Source organism: Bubalus kerabau, chromosome 3, assembly GCF_029407905.1.
Source record: "Bubalus kerabau isolate K-KA32 ecotype Philippines breed swamp buffalo chromosome 3, PCC_UOA_SB_1v2, whole genome shotgun sequence".
Lineage (NCBI taxonomy): Eukaryota > Metazoa > Chordata > Mammalia > Artiodactyla > Bovidae > Bubalus > Bubalus kerabau.
The window spans coordinates 160,557,230-160,577,463 of record NC_073626.1 but is presented as its reverse complement, the minus strand read 5'-3'; the positions used below and the strand labels follow the sequence as shown (position 1 = coordinate 160,577,463).

Genomic DNA, 20,234 nt, shown 5'->3' with positions numbered 1-20,234 from the left:
AGACACCTAACCAGTTGTTGAAGTTGTGAAAATCACATTCTATTGGTCTTCTGACTTGGACTTTGAAGCAACACTGTTGTACCTTAAAGGGAGTGGGACCGCACACCGAGTATGGCTGAGTCAGCACCAACCTTCTCTGAGGAGCCTGTGAAGCTCTGCAGAGGTTGTGCATAACAGTTTTTAAATCCAACATTGGCCTAAACTCTGTTCTTCCTTTGCCTTACTATTAAGAGTATCAGGGAGAAGGTGAAATAGTGTTGGCGTTTCATACTTGCTGTTAGACCCCTAGCCCAGGCCCAGTGGGTATGTGTTTCTCACTGGGTACTGGTTAGTGAGTGTTGTGGAACCTCCTAAATAGGGCCATCACCTGGACCATTCAGCTCTTCCAAAGAACAAGTCCCTTTAACTTATAACCTGAGGAAGGCAGTAATAAAATACATGTGAAAAGGAAAAGCTATTACTCTGGGAAATATGTAAAACTGAAAAATGCTTCAGCCCACCTGCTGTAATTAAAGATGAGCCATGATAAAGCCCTAGGGGAGGCACTCCATAACTGAGGTTCCATGGAGTGCTGGGTTGCTCGTCTCAGAAGGGAAAGCACTAGAGCAGAAGGCATTGAAAGTGATGCAACACCCCTGGATAAAAACAATGCAGCCAACTTCCTGAGAGCTGAAATTGGGACCACAGTCTCCTTATAGAGGAATCATCTTTCTGGAGGAACAGGTAGATACTAAACAAGCGGCATCACCAGACTGGATTTTCACTTCAGTTGACTGACTTCAATTTACTGATACCATTAATAACAAAACAAAGCTCTGCAAGCAGGGTAGGGTACTACTTTAAACTACAAGCTACTTTTGCTTCTCAAAACAGTCCTTTTTCTTTCTTGAGGTTTTGTTGCTTCCATCGAGGCAGAGCCCAGAAGGCAGAAGGAGTCATCCCCAAAGCCCGGGTGAAATCCTCAATGGACAGGTGTTCCTGGAAGAGGAGAGGGACCAGAGGGTCAGCTTCTTGCTTAGAGTTAGCTCTGATGAGTCACAGAGGTGTAGCACAGAAATCAGATGATGAGCAAAAAGAGGCAACATGGTGAGGGTCAGGAAAGGGACAGGGAGGGGGGAGGTGGCATTTCTTTTCAATCTGGGGCTGTTCTGCTCTGTAGGATTGCCCTGGAGAAAGTTTCTTTGACTCCTGCAGAGAGCCCTGAATTGAACAGCTGCTTTACGGTTAACACCTGTAGGTGGAGTTCAAGCCCAGGTTGCACAGAACAGCTTCTTAGTAAACACCTTTAGATGAAGTTCAAACTCAGGTGGATCTGAAGCTCCGGTTTTCTAACCTGTTATCCTTTGCCTCCCACCTCTGGGCATTTTCTGCTCAATGCTCCTGGAGCCTTGAGCTCCCCAATCCCCCAGGCAGGGTGGTGGAGCACTTTGTTTTGGAAGAAGGTCCCTGACAGCTATGGTGGTTGTGTCCATGGTCTGCAAATGCTTTAAGGTGCCCTCTGTCCCACCCAAGCTGGCTTTGCAGCTTGGTTGAGACTTCTGGACTCTGACCCCCCAGGCAAGATAGCAGGGACTGCCCATCCCAGTGGACTTGTATCTTTCCACTGGTCCTGTTCTTGAACCCTGCGGTCCTGCCAGCTGATTACTAGCCTCACCCATGCCCACATCCGCCTCTCTGTGGTTTACTCATGGGTACTCGGATTGCCCTTCTTGCTACTGCCTGCAGCGAGACCCACCAGCCCACTGTTCACTGTTACTGGCCCTCCCTTCTGAGTTTGGAGCAGCCAGAGAGTGTGTGCACTCTCCCAACTTAGCCTGGAACCCTCAACTCTTCTATAAGAATGCACACTACTCCCACAATTCAATCATCGATGACAAAATTTTTAAAAGAATCTAAGCCTTTCAGTCCATCCTAAAGGAGATCAGTCCTGGGTGTTCATTGGAAGGACTGATGCTGAAGCTGAAACTCCAATACTTTGGCCACCTCATGCAAAGAGTTGACTCATTGGAAAAGACCCTGATGCTGGGAGGGATTGGGGGCAAAAGGAGAAGGGGACCACAGAGGATGAGATGGTTGCATGGCATCACCGACTCGATGGACATGAGTTTGGGTAAACTCCGGGAGTTGGTGATGGACAGGGAGGCCTGGCGTGCTGCTGTGCTGTGATCCATGGGGTTACAAAGAGTTGGACAAGACTGAGCGACTGAACTGAACTGAAGCCTTTCAGACCGCTTCTACCATGGTGAGGTTGTCTTGACTCTGTTTCTTATATTCAAAATTAGTGATCTATTTACCTTTTTTTAAAAAAAAAGGGCTAATGTATATTTTATTAGATATTGCAAAATTCCCCTCTACAGGGGTAGTAACATTCTGCCCTCACAGCAAAATAATATATGTTGTTCCACAGCCTTACCAACAAAGTACATTGTCATTATTTAGCCTCCTTTAAATCACCTGGCCCAATAATATTGGCTACCCTTCCCTTTAGAAATACTTTCTGTGTGTTATGTGATATGACAGTAAGAGTGGGACTCAGAAGACCTGATTCTTGCTCTGACTTGACTACTAACTGGGAAAGTCACTTCCCTGCTCTGGATCTGAGTTTTCTGAGGTGTAAAACAAGCAATGACAATCACAGCTTACACATACAGAACACTTCCTATGGACCAAGGCTGGGGAAATAATATTTGTAATATTTTTAAGAATAATATATGCTATTAGGATCATCCCAATATTACAGTGAAGACACAGGTAATGCATAAAGGGGTCTAAAGGTGACAAGGAGGATGCAAATGTTCTAGAAACAATACACTTATGTGCATATTGGGCCCAAACCCATAACAGACTCAGATGTTCCTGGAGGAAATAGCCAACTCACATCTATAGGTTCCTTAATTCATTTCTGAGGCTTCTTTATGGTTTATTGTACACTGGGGAAATTTTCTCTCAATAGCCTCTCAAGCTAGATTTGAAGTCTACTTTGGATCTTCATGAAGAGAGAGTGAATATTAGAAATGTGTTTTTTAAAACATGCCCTTCTTGCCAAACTCTCTCCTCCAAAACCACACAGACAGCAGCTGCTCTCCCTGAGGGACCCTGTGCTGACTCGTCTCCTCCCTGGCACGCCTCTGAATTGCCGGCCTACCATACACATAGTGATATTCCAACCTGGGTGTCCCCCCGGTGCCACTAAACTCATGATTGTCCCTGTCTTAAGCTGGATCTGACCCAGGGTATTTTTTAATCTCAGAAAATGACACAATTACCCCCCCTCTCATGACATTTATCCAGTCATTACCAAGTGTTGCTGATTTAACCTAAATACTTCTCGAAACCATCTCCACCCATCCCCACCCATTCTTGGGCTTCCCAGATGGGGCTAGTGGAAAAGAACCTGCCTGCCAGTGCAGGAGGTATAAGAGACATAGGTTCAATCCCTGGGTCAGGAAGATCCCCTGGAGGAGGGCATGGCAACCCACTCCAGTATTCTTGCCTGGAGAATCCCAAGAACAGAGGAGCCTGACGGGCTACAGTCCATAGGGTCACAAAGAGTCAGACATGACTAAAGGAGACTTAGCAAGTCCATTCTTCACTGAGCAACTAGAGTGGGCTTTGAAAAATGTAAACCTGACGGCCATTCCCTTGCTTCACCCATAATAGTTCCCCTTGACTTTTAGGGTGGACACCACCCTCCCCAGCCTGACTAAAAAGGTGCTGCCCAGTGCCCCCCTCCACCCAGCAGCTGCCTCTCCCCAGCTCCACCCACCCCTTGCTCTGGCCACCTTGCCCTTTCACCCAAGCTGTGTTTACATCCTACTTCTGGGCTTCCATGTATACTGTTCCCTTCTCCAAGAATATCCCACTCTGCCTGAATAATTGCCATTCATCTTTCAAGAAAAAATCTCTGACTAAATCAGGCCCTGACCCACCTCCCTTCGGCTGGGATCCACGCCCTCAGGAAGCTCCTCTGTGGGCTTGTTCACCAGCTGCTCCAGGGGAAAGATGGGTAGAGGTCCAGAACTGAGGTTGCTGTTAGCATTGAACGCCTCCGGTTTAGAGCTTGTGAGCTCCTGGGGAAGAAACAGAAAACGTTACTTCAGCTGGTTTGTGGCTGCCTCCCAGGCTGCATTTTTCTCTGAAGTCATCAATGACCCTAGGGAACCTTCAAGAAGCCCTCTGTGGAGTTCCTTGGCAGTCAAGGGGTGAGGACCCAGCACGTTCGCTGCTGAGGGCCCACATTCAATCCTGGTCAGGGAACTATGATCCCTCAAGCTGTGCAGTGTGACCAAAAAAATATAAGCCTTCCATGACCCCTGCCTCCCACTGTCCACATACATATACACACACTCTTCATAAGAATATGGCATACTGGACAGGATCCACAAGCTAAAGTTTGGAGGTCTACATTCAACCAAAGCTGGTTGGCTCTATGACCAGCTTTGAAAAACACGTAAACAACACTGTTTTGTTTTATGACTTATAAACTTCTCTATGGCTACCCCTAATGTTCGAGGTCTACCTTGGACATTTATGACCTTTCTCTTATCTGATATGAAACTGTCAACCATAAATTCTCTTAGCCTTGACCTAACTACCTATGCTTTCCTGCCTGCACCATCAGTCAACCAAGAAGGGTTAATAGTGCCATGGGATTCCCAGGCTGTGGGTGGGTCTGAGGAATTCACATGTTATCTGCTGATAACCCCGGTGTGCTTGGGAAATTGTTCTCATGTACTGGCCACAGTTCTGCAGAGTCTACTTGGTCTTATCTCCCCTGCAAGCCTGTGAACATCTTTGACTTCATATTTCCACATTCTAAGCCTGCAGGCTGAACATATCTCTATGAACTAACTGAAAGATCGAAGGAGAAGGTTTTTCTACCTGAAGAAGGGTGATGATAGTAGAGAAATCATTACTTCTCCAAGCATGGTCTGAGGACTAACTGGATCAAATTACCTGGGCCCTTTGTGAAAAACACATATTAACAGGTCTCAACCCAATTCTACAAACCAGAATTTCAGGAAATGGGACTTTGGGATTTCCTTCTTTGTGGATGGGGGTGCACACGGCTTGTGGGATCTTAGTTCCCTGACCAGGGATCGAACCTGTGCCTCCTGCAGTGGAAGCACGGAGTCCTAACCACTGTACCACCAGGGAAGTCCCAGAATCTTCATTTCAATAAGCTTCCCCCACCCCCAAGTTCCCCATCACCCAGACTCTTACACATGATAAAATTTGGGGACCATTTCACTAGGGAATGGAGGAGACAAATCCACGCGAGACACTGAAGTTAAATAACAAGAAGAACTTCCAGGAGAAGAGGGAGAAAATGGTGGAAAGAAAGCAGAAGACCCTGGCACCTTCTCTGGAGCTTTCTCAGCTTTTGTGGGTCTGACCACTGTCAGTGGACACTGTGGGGGCCCCTGCCACCTGCCCCGTACTCACAGCAGTGATCTGGCTCCAGTCCCCAGAGTTTCCAAGCTCCGCCTTCAGGTCCTCATAGGATTTGGAGTTCTGCATATAAAGTAAGTGACAAATTAGACCTGGGTTTCAGCAGAGGAGACAGGACCATTTTCCTTCAGGCATTGAAAGAAGGCTGCTCTAGGGCCGAGGGGCGATGAGAAGGGGAAGGGGGAATCAGGGGGAGGCTGGAGGCTGTCCCTGAAAAATCAGGTTGGATGGTAAGGATGAGCATGAAGGGCTGACAGGTAACTGGCTGGGGCAAGGGACTATTTGCCTCGCTCAGCCCACCACGGAGATGGAGAGTATGATCTTTCCCCACCCTCTGAGTTTAAGAAGCTACACGCAGCCTTGGAAACCCTACCCACACTGTGGGGGACTCAGCGGTCCTGGGGAACTGGGGAGCTCCCCTCAGAGCCTGGAGGGGACACTGTCACAGAGGAATGAAAGGAATAGAGGGGACCTTGGCTCCATGGGGAGCCCCATCTCCACATCCCAGGACTTGGCAGCAAGCATGGCACATTATGAGTTCCAGCTATGCTGACAGCATGAACTAGTGAGTACATGAATGAGTCTGAGAAAGAAACCCGCACAGATCTGGGTGGGGGAAGACCTGCCAGAGTTGTTGATGTGGGACACTGACCTGGGTTTGAGAAGTTCTGGACACATCTAGGTGTGCAGACTTGAGATTTGTTGGGCTCCCTCATCAAGACTTAACTTAGCTCATCAAACACTGATTCTTTTTAATGCATTTGAGGAAATTAAGCTCTCAGTTTCCCTAATCTCATCTGTTGTGCCAATTTTGTGTACCCAAAGCCACCAGGGTAACACTCATTCTACCTTAGCTTTCCTTCTTCCTGCAGAAAACCTTCACTGTGATTTGTGGTTTAATCACTAAGTCGTGTCCTACTCTTTGCGACCCCATGGACTGTAGCCTGCCAGGCTCTTCTGTCCATGGGATTTTCCAGGCAATAATACTGGAGTGGGTTGCCATTTCCTTTTCCATTTTGAGGACCTGCCCTCTGCTTCTCTCTGGGGCCTGTTTAGGAAAATTCTGTGGAAGTCTACTTCATTGTTCCTCAGGTCAGGATCACGTATAGGACCCATTTTGCTTAGAATTTAGTGCTAGAAGACACATATTTAGACATGTAGAACTGATGTGTTTGGAGGACCCATCAATGCCATCTCATAGAAGTTTCCACAATGATTATGGACGTTCTTTTTCTGTGCTGTCCAGTATGGCAACTACCAGCCACACATGACTAGTGAGAAATGTGAGAAATCAGTTCTTTGATTTTGCTTAATTTCAATTCATTTGCATTTAAATAATCAGTACAGCTCTTCCCAATAATGTCCAGGAGCTTTGAGCTAAATCTAGTGTACAAGCAAGACACTGTCATTAGCCTAAATTTTTGATGGACTTCCTTCCCTCTCCCTTACTAGGGGGCCTCATAGTCTTCCTTCAGCCTTACTGTCCATTCTCAGTCTCTTCAAGCCCCTTTACAAATACATCACAGGTCATCTATCCCAATGAACAGAAAAACCCAGGAGTCTACCCTGGCCTCCTCATATGTGCTATGAAGCATGTGCGGGGGTGGGAGGACCAGGTGGGCCGGGGCCACTCACATTCCACTTGAAGGGATCCCAAGCCAGGAACCAGCCTGTGAAGGTGGGGGGCTCGTGCCCTTGCTTCACCACAATTATGGGGGTCTCAAGGTCCCGGCCGCTGGGGTGGGTCTTGAGATATTCCTGCACTGTAGTGGCTGCAGCTTTCTTCTCATCTTCATTGGCATTCTTCCCAATCCAGAAAAAGACCTGTAGAGCATCCCAGAGTCAGTCTCCCCTGCCCTCCCTCGGCTCACCCAGGCTCAGACATCCTGCTGTGGACCCTGACCTTGGGCAAGCCCCATCTGGCCTTGATTTTGCCTCTGGAAATTGGGGTTGGACAGATGCCCTCTACTTCGATATTCTGTAGATGTGTGACTCCCAGCCTCTTCAGAGCCAAAGACCCCCAGAAACACTCCTCTGCCTCATGAAATCAATTGGACTTTGGGAGAAGTACACGTCGTGCCCTGCAGCCCCACTGGGCATCCTCCTCTCCGACCTGCCTTCTTCTTTCTTATACTCCTGCTGTTCGTAACACCAATCTCAGAGAGAATGTATATGGAAGCCAAGAAAACATCAAACCTTACCTATCCTTAGAGCCACTATTTCTTGGCCCTGGGGATTAGGGTGGTCGGAAGGGAGGTCCCCAGGCCTCAAAACTACCTGGTCCCAGACATCTAGCAGGAAAACATCATCCTCTTCCAAGTCATCCTGATTGAAGTCAGGGATCTCTGTGGCCAGGAAGCGCCCGGTCTGGTTGGAACATTCAAAGAGCCGGGGAGTGATGACCAAGTTTTCCTCCTGCAGCCTGCAAGACGGCAAGGAAATTGTGTCGGAAAGCTCATCTCCTAGGAAAATGCTCTTTCTTCTGATCACACCAAAAGTCCCCCATCCTACCAAAAGTCCAGGAGCCCTCCAAAGGAGAAATTCCCACTACTCTCCCAGGACAAGCATTTCAGTGGGCTCTTCTATAGTCCTGTTAGGAAGTTCTTCCCAATATCTTTCCTCTATCGCTCTTGCTGCTAATATTGTACATGCCCTTTTGCTTTTGAACTGAGGAAATGGTGGATCATGGACCTTCTTCAGAAAACTAGGCTTACAACTTGTGTTCCTCAGCATCTGGTCCTGTGGCAGCATGGAAGGACAGTGGCTGATGGGACCCTGGAATCTTCCTCCCAAAGGGCACACCTAGAGTCCCGCCCCTCTCTTTGAGCTGCCTCCTCTGGGTATGCACTCCCTTTACAGGAAATATCCACCCCAGGCCCTGGGAATTCCACAGTAAGTATCACAGACACAGCCCCTGTGCCAAGAGGCTCCCAGAGCCTCGGCTGCCCCTTCCTCATCTGGTAGCCCTGTGAGCCAGACACACCGAGTCCTCAATCCACGCCTGCTGCAGGCTCTGGGTGATGCGGGTAGAGGTGCTGGGAGGCTCTCCAGCCTCAGAAGGAGGTCGAGGGACCTGGGAGTTACCTCTTGGTGCTGGCATAGGGGGCCTTCCCGCCCAGCGCCATCCAGAAGTTGGCCGGCTCCTGCCCCTCCACCACCACTTGCTTCTCAGTCCGGGAGACAGTGTCAGCAACCATCTTGGCCATCTCCCGCTCATCCCCACTGCAACCCTGGAAAAAGGAGGCGTGGCTGTGCTGGGGGGGTCCACCTCCAGTGCCCCGCCTCCCCCTCCTTCCACCACATTCAATGGCCTAGAGCTCCTGGGCCTGAGAGGCTCTCCTGGATCAAGGCCCTGTGCACACAGCCCAGCGTCCTTGATGCTCCAAAGGATGGCAGAGGAGACAAGGGAGACTGCCCTCCCAGTGGACAGGCGGAGGCCTCCAAGAGACTGAGTCCTCATGACAGAGATAAAGGGGGAGGCAGCAACAGGCACACACAGGGAGAGTCAGAGAGCCCAAGACATAAAGACGGGGGACTTCCCTGGTGGTCCAGTGGCTAAGACTCTGTGCTCAAAATGCAGGGGGCCTGGGTTTGATCCCTGATCAAGGACCTAGAGCCCACATGTTGCAACTAAGATCCAGCATAGTCAAATAAGTAAATAAATATTTTTTTTAAATGTTCTTCCTTGGTGGCATCGTGGATAAGAATCTGCCTGTCAATGCAGGGACCGCGGATTCGAATCCTGATCCAGGAAGATCCCACATGCCACGAAGCAAATTTGACTTGTGCACCACAACTACTGAGCTTGAGCTCTAGAGCCCAAGAGACACAACTAATGATCCTCTGTGCCACAACTACTGAAGCCCTCAAGCCCTAGAGCCAGCAGGTCACAACTGCTGAGCCCCAGTGTTGCAACTGCTGAAGCCCGTGTGCCTAGAGCCTGTGCAAGAGAAGCCACTGCAATGGGAAGCCTGCGCACCACGACCAGACAGCAGCCCGCATGCGGCAATGAAGATCCAGCGCAGCCATAAATAAATACAGCATTGTGCACGTGTTGATCTCAGGCTAGGGTTAAAAAAAAACCATGAAGACGGACCAACACAGGGACAGACAGGAGTCACCAGAGACAAACAGAATGAGAAAGACCTACTCAGACACAGGGGCAGAGAGTAGGGATCCAGATCCAGTGTTGAGGAGGCGGGAGGCGGGGCCAGAGGCAGCTGGGAAACCAGGAGGCGGGGCCTATGGGGGGCCGGGGAAGTTGGAGGGGGAGGCCACTCAACTCTGCACACACCTTCCCACACCACAAGTAGCAGCAGGACTGAGTCTTGAGGATGAAGACGTCGTTGGAGTTGAGGGAGGTGGCCCGGGGTGAGACCTCAAAGGCCTTGGTGTTGTTGGCGCTGGTTCCTCGGACCTGGAATAGCCGGGTGGAGGGCACAGGCTCCACGCTGTTGGCCCGGGATGTGCCTCCCTGCAGGGAGAGACAGGCAGGAGTAACTTACCAAAGGTGGTCCTCTGATACACCATCACCTGACTGGTCTTCCCAAAACATTGCTTTGGTCACGGGCACTCCCCTGCCTGACAGCTTGGTTCAGACTAGAACCATTCTAGGTCTACAGACCGGAACCCAGCTTTCAGGGGGTCATTTGAGGCCTCACATGAGGAGGCAACCTGCCTTTCCAGGGTCACTCTCAGCTCTCCAAACCCTCCTTTTAGCTCAGCCAAGCTTCTCATGATTCCCCACAGGGCCTTTCCCCTGGGCCTTCATCCTGGCTATGCCTCTGCATCACCCTCATTTGACCCCTGCGGAGCTCTGACCCCTGCCCCCCCCCAGTGTCAAAATCTCCTCCCAACCCTCTTTCCACCATGGACTCGGCCTGTTCACTGATCACTGTATTCACGAGCCCCTTTGAATGAAACGTATTTCTGGCATTTAAGCACACGTGGAACAACAGACTGGTTTCAAATCGGGAAAGGAGTACGTCAAGTCTGTATATTGTCACCCTGCTTATTTAACTTATATGCAGAATACATCATGAGAAATTCTGGACTAGATGAAGCACAAGCTGGAATCAAAATTACCAGGAGAAATATCAATAACCTCAGATATGCAGATGACACCATCCTTATGGCAGAAAGCGAAGAAGAATTAAAGAGCCTCTTAATGAATTGAAAGAGGAGAGTGAAAAAGTTGGCTTAAAACTCAACATTCAGAAAACTAAGATCATGGCATCCAGTTCCATCACTTCATGGCAAATAGATGGGGAAACAGTGGAAAAAAATGACAAAAAAAAAAAAAATGACAGACTTTATTTTGGGTGGGGGGGCTCCAAAATCACTGCAGATGGTGACTGCAGCCATGAAATTAAAAGATGCTTGCTCCTTGGAAGAAAAGCTATGACCAACCTAGACAGCCTATTATAAAGCAGAGACATTACTTTGCCAACAAAGGTCCGTCTAGTCAAAGCTATGGTTTTTCCAGTGGTCATGTATGGATGTGAGAGTTGGACTATAAAGAAAGCTGTGCACTGAAGAATTGATGCTTTTGAACTGGGGTGTTGGAGAAGACTCTTGAGAGTCCCTTGGACAGCACGGAGATCAAACCAATCAATCCTAAAGGAAATCAGTCCTGAATCTTCATTGGAAGGACTGATGCTGAAATTGAAGCTCCAATATTTTGGCTACTTGATACAAAGAACTGACTCATTTGAGAAGACCCTGATGCTGGGAAAGATTGAAGGAAGGAGGAGAAGGGGACGACAGAGGATGAGATGGTTGTATGGCATCACCCACTCAATGGACATGAGTTTGAGTAAACGCCAGGATCTGGTGATGGACAGGGAGGCCTGGCATGCTGCAGTCCATGGGGTGGCAAAGAGTCGGACATGACTGAGCAACTGAACTGAACTGAACTGAACTGATGTACACACTGCCTTGGACTGTTGATTCACTGCTCGTTCAGCAAGATGGTAAGCAGCATTAGCATGGCATTCTTCTCCCCCTCGGTCTTTGCAGAGGGCTGTGTACTTAGTAAGTGTTCAATAAATAGGTTATTGCTAAAGGAATGCAAGAGATGGCTATTTCAACAGGGACATCTGCTCCATGTTATTTGACAGCCTGGATGGGAGGGGAGTTTGGGGAAGAATGGATACATGTATATGTATGGCTGAGTCCCTTTGCTGTTCACCTGAAACTATCACAACATTGTTAACTGGCTACACGCCGATACAAAATAAAAAGTAAAAAAAAAAGGTGCCAGTGCACCTTAGGTTCATCAATCGGCAAATCTATCCAAAATAACTTCTTTTTTTAATCTAAAGAGGAGTTGGGGTGTAGAGAGTAATAGTCTTATATATGTTAAATGTTTATTAAATGGATTTTTTAAAATATTGAGTAGTTGTTTCTATTTCCATTGCACATCAGTGATGGAGCCTCAAACAGTCCCCTCCCAGGAAGAGTGGGCTGCCCCCTAGCCCTGTCCCCCACCCCACGTCCTCTCCCCTGTTTCCTGGAGCCCACCCCACCTCACTGCCGCACCTGGTAGACCACCATGCATCCCTTGAAGATGGACATGAGGTGAGGTGGCTCCTTGCCCATCGGGACCCGGATCTGGACCGGTTCATTGTTGTACTCCTGGTCCAAGATGACGGCTTGATAGGCAGAGGCTGTGATTTCATCCTGACTGGCCTGGCTGCCCTGGGGATGTGCAGGGTGGGAGGGGTGAGGTGAGGCCAGCTCCCAGTTCTAACTTCATATCCAATTCTGACTGGCCCTAAACCCAACTGTCTTCCCCACCAAACCCCACCCTGAACAAAACCAAAATCCACCCCCCCACAATCCAGACCTCAGCTGTGATCCCAGCCCCACACCTAATCTTTCTCCAGCCTCAGTCCACCCCAACCCACCTTGACCCCCAACCTCCTCTCCCACTTACTGCACCTTTCTTGAGGAAACACCACAACAACCCCCCACTCACCCCCCAGCACCACCAAACATCTCCCGCTCCCTCACATCTGGACATAGAAACCCACAGTCAGAGCGGGTGAAGAGAAGGCACAGGAAGCCATGGAAGTTGGAAAGGAGACTCAGAGAGCCAAAGGGGAAGGGTTGTGAGTGGGGGTACCCATTGTCAGGGGGATCTCCCAGCCAAAGCAGTTCCAAAATGGAAAGGGGGTAAGATACCCACACCAGAGGTATTCAACTCAAGGGCGATGGCCGCTTGGCAGGGGTATAGTGAAGTGGGGTTGAGCAGCTGTGCTCTAAACAGGGTGGTGGGGCCTGACCTGCCAGATGTAGAGCAAGTAGTGCGGCTTCTCACTGATGAAGTAGGTGTAGAGCAGCAGGTAGCAGTCGCCCCCAAAGAAGTGACCAAGCCACTTGGTATTCACAGGCACCAGCTCTAGGTTCTCGATGCGCCACATCTGGGGCCGGTACCAGGCTAGTGTGAGGTCCAGGACAGACTCCACCAACCCCACCCCCCCGGCCCGGGCCTCTCTCCCCCCATCATACCTGCACCTCCCCACTCCCATCGTCCACCATCTTCTGCTGGGCAGCCACCTGAGGCTGGACATGCATGGACGTGGCATCAAACTTCACCTGTTCCACCTTGGCTGGAGTGAGGGGGGAAATCATGACACCCAGTGTCACCAGCTAAGTTCCCCCAGGTTCTCACAACAGCCCTGAGTGGGAGCTGCAATTCTTAGACCCATTTTACAGATGAGGCAACTGAGGCTAGAGAGATTCGGTAGCTTATCCCAGGTCACACAGCTAGCCAGTGGCAGAGCTATAACACAGAACCCTATCTCCTTCCGGTAAGACTCACGTTTCGTCAGGGCTTCCCAGAGCAGCCACGGGAGGGACATTTTCTCCTCCCCCGGGTGCGTGGCATGGAGCTTGTCCTTAGCAAATATTGTCTGGAAGACTGGAGATGTTTGGGTTTGGGTTCTGAGGAGACCTAACACTACTCCAAATGAAAGGTGAGTTGTTCTCAGCTTCCTTTTTGTGACAACTCTTAAGTTTATCCAAGTCCCTTTGTGTCCACGCCCCTCCACCTGGGGAGCCCAGAGTCAGGGTGAAGTGTGCACGAGAGGAGTGTTCAAGGAGTGTGGGAGGCAGGTCTAGCGCTCTCCCGGCCCCACTGCCCGCTTCCGGCCCCACACCACCTCAGGCCAGCCCTCACCCACAGAGCCCACGGTGTGGGTTTTGCCTAGGCCGGTGGTCCGGTTGGGTACTGTCCACTTCTGGAAGAGCTGCTGAAAGACAGCTGACTCGGCCCCGTCGTTCTGCAGCTCCACCTGTGTGCTCGGTGGGTACTGCTTCGCTTTGATAAAGTTCTGGGAAGAGAAGGAGGAGGCTGGGATGTGTCCCTCCCCCAGCCTCCACCCCTCAACAGGAGCCAAAGCCTGGCTGTAACCCCAATCAGAACCCACCTCTAACCTGCCCTGGCCCCAAGCCCAAACCAGACTCTATTCACTGTCCCAGTGCTGACCTCAAACCTAACCCAGCTGACTCCCACCCCAGGTCACACCAGACTCCACCTCAAACCTAACTCTGACCTCAACCCTGAATCTAACGCTAACCCCCAAACCCACTTCAGACCTCTCACTCCAAGGCCATATCTGACCCAAACCTGACCCCAGCCTCCATCTCCAAACTTGAGCCCAACCCCCAATCCAACGTTGACCCCCAGCCAGTTCAGGGTTATTGACTCCAGCTCCTACAATGATCCCAAACTCTGACTTGGCCTCAGCCCCATGCTGACCCACCCCGCTTCTTGTAAGGAGGCTGGCCTCCATTTCTTCCTCCCTTTTCAGAGCCAAGCTCAAGGTGCAAGCCCTGAGGAGGCTCCCTTTTTGTGACGATTCTTGAGGTCGCTGGGTGGTTGGCTTCCTGGGGTGCAGAGAACCCTCAAGATGACCCCCCAGAGCTAAGTCAGCCCCAGAGCCACCACTGGTCTTTGGCCCCCACTGCCCTGTCCCTGCTGGGTGGCCTTCTCTGCCCCTCCTCCAAGTTCTCCTCCTCGACGCCCAGACCCACCAGTGCCTGGTTCATGGCTTCCTTCTTCTCCTGAGCGTTGGCATTCTTCCCCTTCCACACATAGATCTTTAGGCCTCCCTGGTCCAGGATGTAACAGTCCTGGAGGCGGGAAAGAAAGCACAGGGCAAGAGCCTGAGGGCGCAGGCTGGGGGGGGCTGCAGACACAGAAGTTTGCCTCTTGCGACCCTACCCCAACCACCCCAGGCCACTGGTGGAGAGTGGACAGGGGGCTGGTGGGTGATGGGGAGCTGGGGCTGGGGGCACCCCGGACCCTCTCACCTCGTGACTGAGCAGGTCTTGTGTGAGTGGCCGCGTGGCGATCTCTCTGACCACCACCTTTCCCTCTGAGTCAGACACACTGCAAGACAAAAATGCGGCATAGACAAGGAAGATGCTGGACACTCGCCCCGGGGTCTCCTCCCCCAGGGGGTACCCCCTGTGCCAGGAGGAGCCCCACGCAGCCGGGCACTCACTGGTACAACTTGAGGGCAGCCTTGAGGGCCGGCTCCACCACCGTGTCGGCCACGGCGGCCTTCAGCTCCTTCCGCTGGCCCAGCACGTGGTTCATGATCTCCATCAGCTGTGGTGAGGCCTTCTCGTCCTCCCCGTCCACCACGCCCACGTAGGTGCGCCCACCCCGCTCCTGGTCGCGGATCTCCTTGGCCAGGTTCATGCCCTGCAGGGAGGCCCCAGGACGCATGAAGTCTGGCTAGGGGGCGGGGAGGGTGGCGGTGGACAGGGCAGCATCCGCCACCCCAGACCTGGAGAGCCCAGCAGCCCCAAAGGGGGAGGCACCTGCCTGGCGCTTCCCTTTCAAGGAGGGGACCAGTCTTTGAAGATGTGTGTCAGGAAGCCAAGCTAAAACCTCAGGAAGAGCAGTCTTCTTCATGATCAAGAGGGGGTCTGGTGAGGGGGCAGAACTTGCCAGGCCTTCGGTTTTGACATTGTTTGAAATATGTGATTTTGCTTCAAAGTTTTGCATGAGAGGTGAGCCCTGAAGATCACAGTCCTGTCTCTTTGTCCCAAAGCCGTGTACACACACCCTCACACACTCACACACACACAAAGCCTCACATGGGCTCACACACATGTGCACACACACACACACACACACACACACACACACACAGCCTGGCTCACTCTCTCAGCCCAGCGTCTCCTACCCAGTTCCCGGCCTTTCCACTCCGGCCCCCTCCCCTCTCCACTGCTCCCTTCACCCCACTGTCCCCCTTGCCAGGCCCACATTTCTGTTTCCAGCCTAGCCCTATTTATCCAGCTCCCAAGACAGCCCCATTTTAAGATGCCCCAAACCCAACCTTGATTTTCTCCCCAACTCTGTTGCTCCCTGATCTTTCCATTTCAGAAAATGGGACCCTACCATCCCCACAAAAAGCACAACCTTTGACTTCTGTCTCTTTCCTCTCTTGTCACCCCCAACCTGACATACGTCCTGTGATTCCACCTTCCCAGCCCCCTCCTCACCTAGGCATGTGCCCTCAGCTCCTCCGCTCCCCTTGCCCCTCAGAAGTCAGGGTGCCCTTCAACGGCATCCCAGGCACTGAGAACAAACCTCAGCCCTCTCACATGGCTTCCTGACCACACAGCACATCCTTTGAGACACCCCCACCCTTCTTTCCAAACTCCCCAAAGTCCCCGTCTCGGGCTTCATCTGAGCTGGAAGGTTGTCTGCCATACACCTCTCTCCTGCCTTAGGGCCCGCTCCTCCCCACCTGCCCTCCTCCCAGAAGCCTTCTTAGACCCCTCCGAACCCTGAGAGCCACACTCCCCACCCCTCACTTCTCCAATATTCCCTTCACATCTGTCTCCCCTCCTGGATGGCCCACTGGACGCCAGAGCTAGGGCAGGGCTCTGCCCATTTCATTGACCACCGGCTCCTAGTGCTGGGCACAGCGTCTGCCACAAGCAGGGACTCATCAGACGTTAGTGGATCCACCACAGTGCATGCATGTGGACTCCTGCACGCATACCTCACTGCATACACATGGAGACTCAGATCCACCTTCAAACATAGCACCCTGGACAGTCAGGGAAGAGAGCGCTGAGGAAATGGGGGCTGGTGGAGGCGTGGCAGCAGTCTGGCAAGTTTGGGAGGGAGGCCAGGTGCTGGAGGCAGGAGCAGGGAGGAGCAACGTGCGATTTGGGGGTGGGCACAGCGCAGGGTTACCCTGAGTCTCTCCATGTGGTTACTCTCCGGCCCATTCCACTGTATGATGAGCTTCCCAAGGTCCAGGAGGAAAACATCCCCACGGTTGAAACTCTTCCAGGACATCTCCACCTGGGGAGCCATGGGGCAGGCACAGACCCCACTCAGACCCTGTCCATCATCCATCAATCTCTCCCCCACCCCTTCCCTGCCCCTCACCCCTCCTCAGCTTCTGCCCTCCGCCCAGACAGGGCAGTGGATAGGAGGAGAGGAGGCTGTGCCCCCTGAGCCCTGGTTGATGCCCACCTCTCCGGCCACCACATTCCTCTTGCCCTTTACGTGGAGCAGCCGCTGGATGTCATAGGAGTTTGTCTCGACTTGCTTCATGCCAGAAGCCACGCCCCCTTTCCGGATCCTGTGAAGAGATGTGAACTGACCCAAGGGAGTGGGCTGGGAGGTGTGACAGACCCCCCGTCCTCCCAGATCCTGGGGATGTGGTTGCCACAGGGCCCATTTGAGGGCTGGGGCTGGGAGTAAAGGGGTGCCTGAGGCCTTGGGGTCACAAACCCCAAAAAGGCACTCACTCTCAGGGCCATGCAAGTGCAAGGTCACTCTATCACCTCCGTTTGCATGACCCTGGCCGTGAGTGCCTCCTTGGACTTTGTACCCTAGGTGCCTCGCTTGCCTCACCCTAGTCCTAGCCCTGCTGAGAGGCCTGCAAAAGGTGGGTGCATGGTAATGGGGCCATGTGGAAGGATAGGACAGGGGGGCTGAAGCAAAGGGAAGAGGGGAAATGCTGAAGACAGAATTGTGTCTCCTCCCAAACTCAAGGCTGAAGACCAAGGACAGGGCAGCAGGAGAGATGGGGGTGGGGAATGGAAAGGTGAACAAAAATTACCTTCATGGGCTCCCTGCAGAGCCTCAGGCTCCCTTTCCAGCCCCAGGTCTGCCCCCCAGCCTCAGGTGTCCCTCCCAGCCCTGGCTCCATTCCCGAGCCTGTAGCGTGCACCTCCGTACACAATGCCCTGCTTGAAGTAGCCTCGGAAGGTGTCACTCTCGTTGCCCTGGACCTCACGGTGCTGGACGGCCCGGCCCTTCAGAAAGTCATCCATCTGCGTGGTGTAGATGGCAGCCGCCCCTTGCTCATCCTGGGACGAGGCCTGGCCGATCCAGTAATGAATGTCATAGGACAGGTTGCTGCCTGTCTTGTGGATCTAGGGAGAGAACACGTCCAGTGGACCCAAGGCCCTGGGCTCCCACAGCCCTCTCCCTGCCTCCCTGCTTTACATGGTCTCCTGAACATGTGGGGCCAGCACCACAGGGGAGCTTGGCATGGAGAAGTTCATGGGACGAGTGGTCAGGAGCCCTGCGTTGTTGTAGTTCCTCAGACCCTCTGAGACATGGGGCAGGTGTCTTCCCCTGGGCCTTGGAAATAACTTGGTTGGACTACGGCAGCATTTTCCAAAGTTATGTGCACAGACCATCAGAGGTCTAGGAGGTGACTTGGTAGTATACAGTGAGATGACTTTGGAAATTTTTTTTTGTCCACCCCTCTCAGCATAGGGGATCTTAGTTCCCTAACCAGGGATAGAACCCACGTCCGCTGCAGTGGAAGTGTGGAGTCTTAACCAGCGGTCCTCCAGGAAATCCCTGATTATGGAAATATTTTATAGCTACTTTCTGTTTGTGAAACGGGATACTGCTTTCCATTTGTGATAATGACACTGAGTTAAGTTTTTTTTATATGAAACTTTTAGTATTTTATTCATTTTCATAGTTTTACGGTATTAGTAAAAATAATGGCCATTATAAATAAGTACAAAATGGAAGTTGATGAAAAAATAATCCCAAGTCTTCCTTGACTCCCACCCTCCCACCAAAAAACTAGCTAGTATATGGCAAATATTCTTTTCACATATTATCTTTAGGCATATATTCACTTTGTAGTGGTGGATGGTTTAGTCGCTAAGTCGTGTCTGACTCTTGTGATCCCACGGACTGTAGCCTGCCAGGCTCCTCTGTCCATGGTGTTTTCCAGGTAAGATTACTAGAGTGGGTTGCCATTTCCTTCTCCATGAGTTAAGTTTTTAAATAAATAGATTTAAATTTTAAAAGTGAATCAGTAAAAGTACAAATGCATTAATGATACAGGATGCAGAAGAAACCAAGACAGTCAAATGAAGTTGACTGAAGATTTTGGGAACATGGACTCAAAGTAGGGTGACAACCCCCCAGTTCAGAAGCTCGCCCAAGACTGTAAATCCACAGAGAGTCACCCCAGCTGGGAGCTCAGTGGTTCAAGGGCAGCAATTGGCTCTTAGATCTCTGACCCTCTGGTGCTACGGCTAGGCTGGGAACGCCCACTGAACACTATCTTGGGATGAAGCTGGGCAGCAGTCCCCATTGCCCCCAGCTTCACAGTTCCTCCTGCTGCTGCCCTAAGCTTTGCTCTCTGCTGCACCCCCTCCCCTGCCCGTTCCCCACTTACAGCCAGGATTACATAGCAGTCACCATCGAAGAAGCTGCCAAAGGAGTTGCAAGGAACAGGCACCATCTGCATGGCCTAAGGAGAGAAGGGAAGTCAGAGCTTTTGACCACCCAGGACCCCCAGCTTCCCTGCCTCCCTTTAACCAAACGGAGAGTTGGGAAAGGAAGAGCCAGGAAGAGAGCACGAGAAAACCGACCAAGAGGGTGGATGTGAGGAGGGCGGGCCGGGAAAGGAAGGAGCTGGAGGAGGGGTCGATGCCTGAGGACAGGGCGGGGATGGCACCAGGGGCTCACAGGCCAGGAGGGCAGGGTGGAGGACAGTCAAGCCTTCCTCGCCTCAGTACATCCCCAGCCTGCAGTGCCCGCCCTATGACCAGGCAGTATCCTCACCTCGATCCTCCATATCTGCACCCCGGGCGTGGTGATGTTGAGGGAGCCTTTGACTTGGGCGCTCAGTTTGGTCATGGCGGATGAGCCTAGGGGAGAAGTGGTGTGGGAGCAAGAAGAAGACCTGGGAACCCTGGCTTTCAGGAGCCACTCTTCCAGCCCAGCCCTGGAGAGCTCCTCTCTCTCCAGGGCTCAGGGCTCTGAGAGAAGGTCCCCACCCTGAGCCCTGACTGGCCAGGGGGGTCCCACCTGGCTCTGATCTTGTCATTCTTGTTCAAACACCCTTCCTGACTCCCTATCACCTACTGAAAAAAGGTCCCACTCCTAAGCCTGGCACGCAAGGTCCTTCTTGATGCAGACCCAAACAATTTTTCTGCCTAAAAATTTTTGATCAAAGTCATGCCTGGCTAAAAAATATATATCATACAGAGTTGTTTTTTTTTTTTTTTTTAAGCAAAGAATAAACAAGGGTTGAAAAGTATACATGCTCAAAAGAATTGAAGAAAAACAGGTGTTCAAACAAAACTTGTACATGAAGTTTCATAGCAGCTCTATTCACAAGAGCCAAAAGGTGGAAAGAACCCAAATGTTCATCAACAGATGACTAAATCAACAAACGGTGGTCTGTCCACACAATGGAATAGTACTCAGCCATAAGAAGAAATTAAGCACCATACGCCCTGCATCGTGGGTGAACCTTGACCAA

The 20,234-nt window shown here is 51.5% G+C and overlaps 1 protein-coding gene across 1 annotated transcript; it reads right to left on the bottom strand.

The window, feature by feature from the left end:
- Positions 1-753: 753 nt before the first annotated feature.
- VIL1 (villin 1) lies at positions 754-19,606 on the bottom strand. The gene is made up of 19 exons (XM_055574462.1): positions 19,532-19,606; positions 19,143-19,217; positions 17,672-17,868; positions 16,961-17,069; positions 16,676-16,786; positions 14,964-15,166; positions 14,770-14,848; positions 14,491-14,589; positions 13,634-13,787; positions 12,964-13,064; positions 12,738-12,875; positions 11,992-12,150; positions 9,746-9,925; positions 8,536-8,681; positions 7,729-7,873; positions 7,087-7,275; positions 5,446-5,514; positions 3,930-4,070; positions 754-978 (listed from the first exon to the last, which is right to left on the bottom strand). The coding sequence occupies exons 1-19, from the start codon at positions 19,604-19,606 to the stop codon at positions 865-867; spliced, it is 2,484 nt and encodes an 827-aa protein (XP_055430437.1). The 3' UTR covers positions 754-864.
- Positions 19,607-20,234: the final 628 nt, after the last annotated feature.

What these genes read in the sequence shown, in the direction of transcription:
- VIL1 (XM_055574462.1), bottom strand. Translation starts at nt 19,606, where the DNA reads ATGACCAAACTGAGCGCCCAAGTCAAAGGCTCCCTCAACATCACCACG. An exon ending in GCTGCCCTCAAGTTGTACCA is followed by an intron (nt 14,849 to 14,963) that starts GTGAGTGCCCGG and finishes TTTGTCTTGCAG; the next exon opens with TGTGTCTGACTCAGAGGGAA. An exon ending in GATGCATGGTGGTCTACCAG is followed by an intron (nt 9,926 to 11,991) that starts GTGCGGCAGTGA and finishes CTCTCCCTGCAG; the next exon opens with GGAGGCACATCCCGGGCCAA.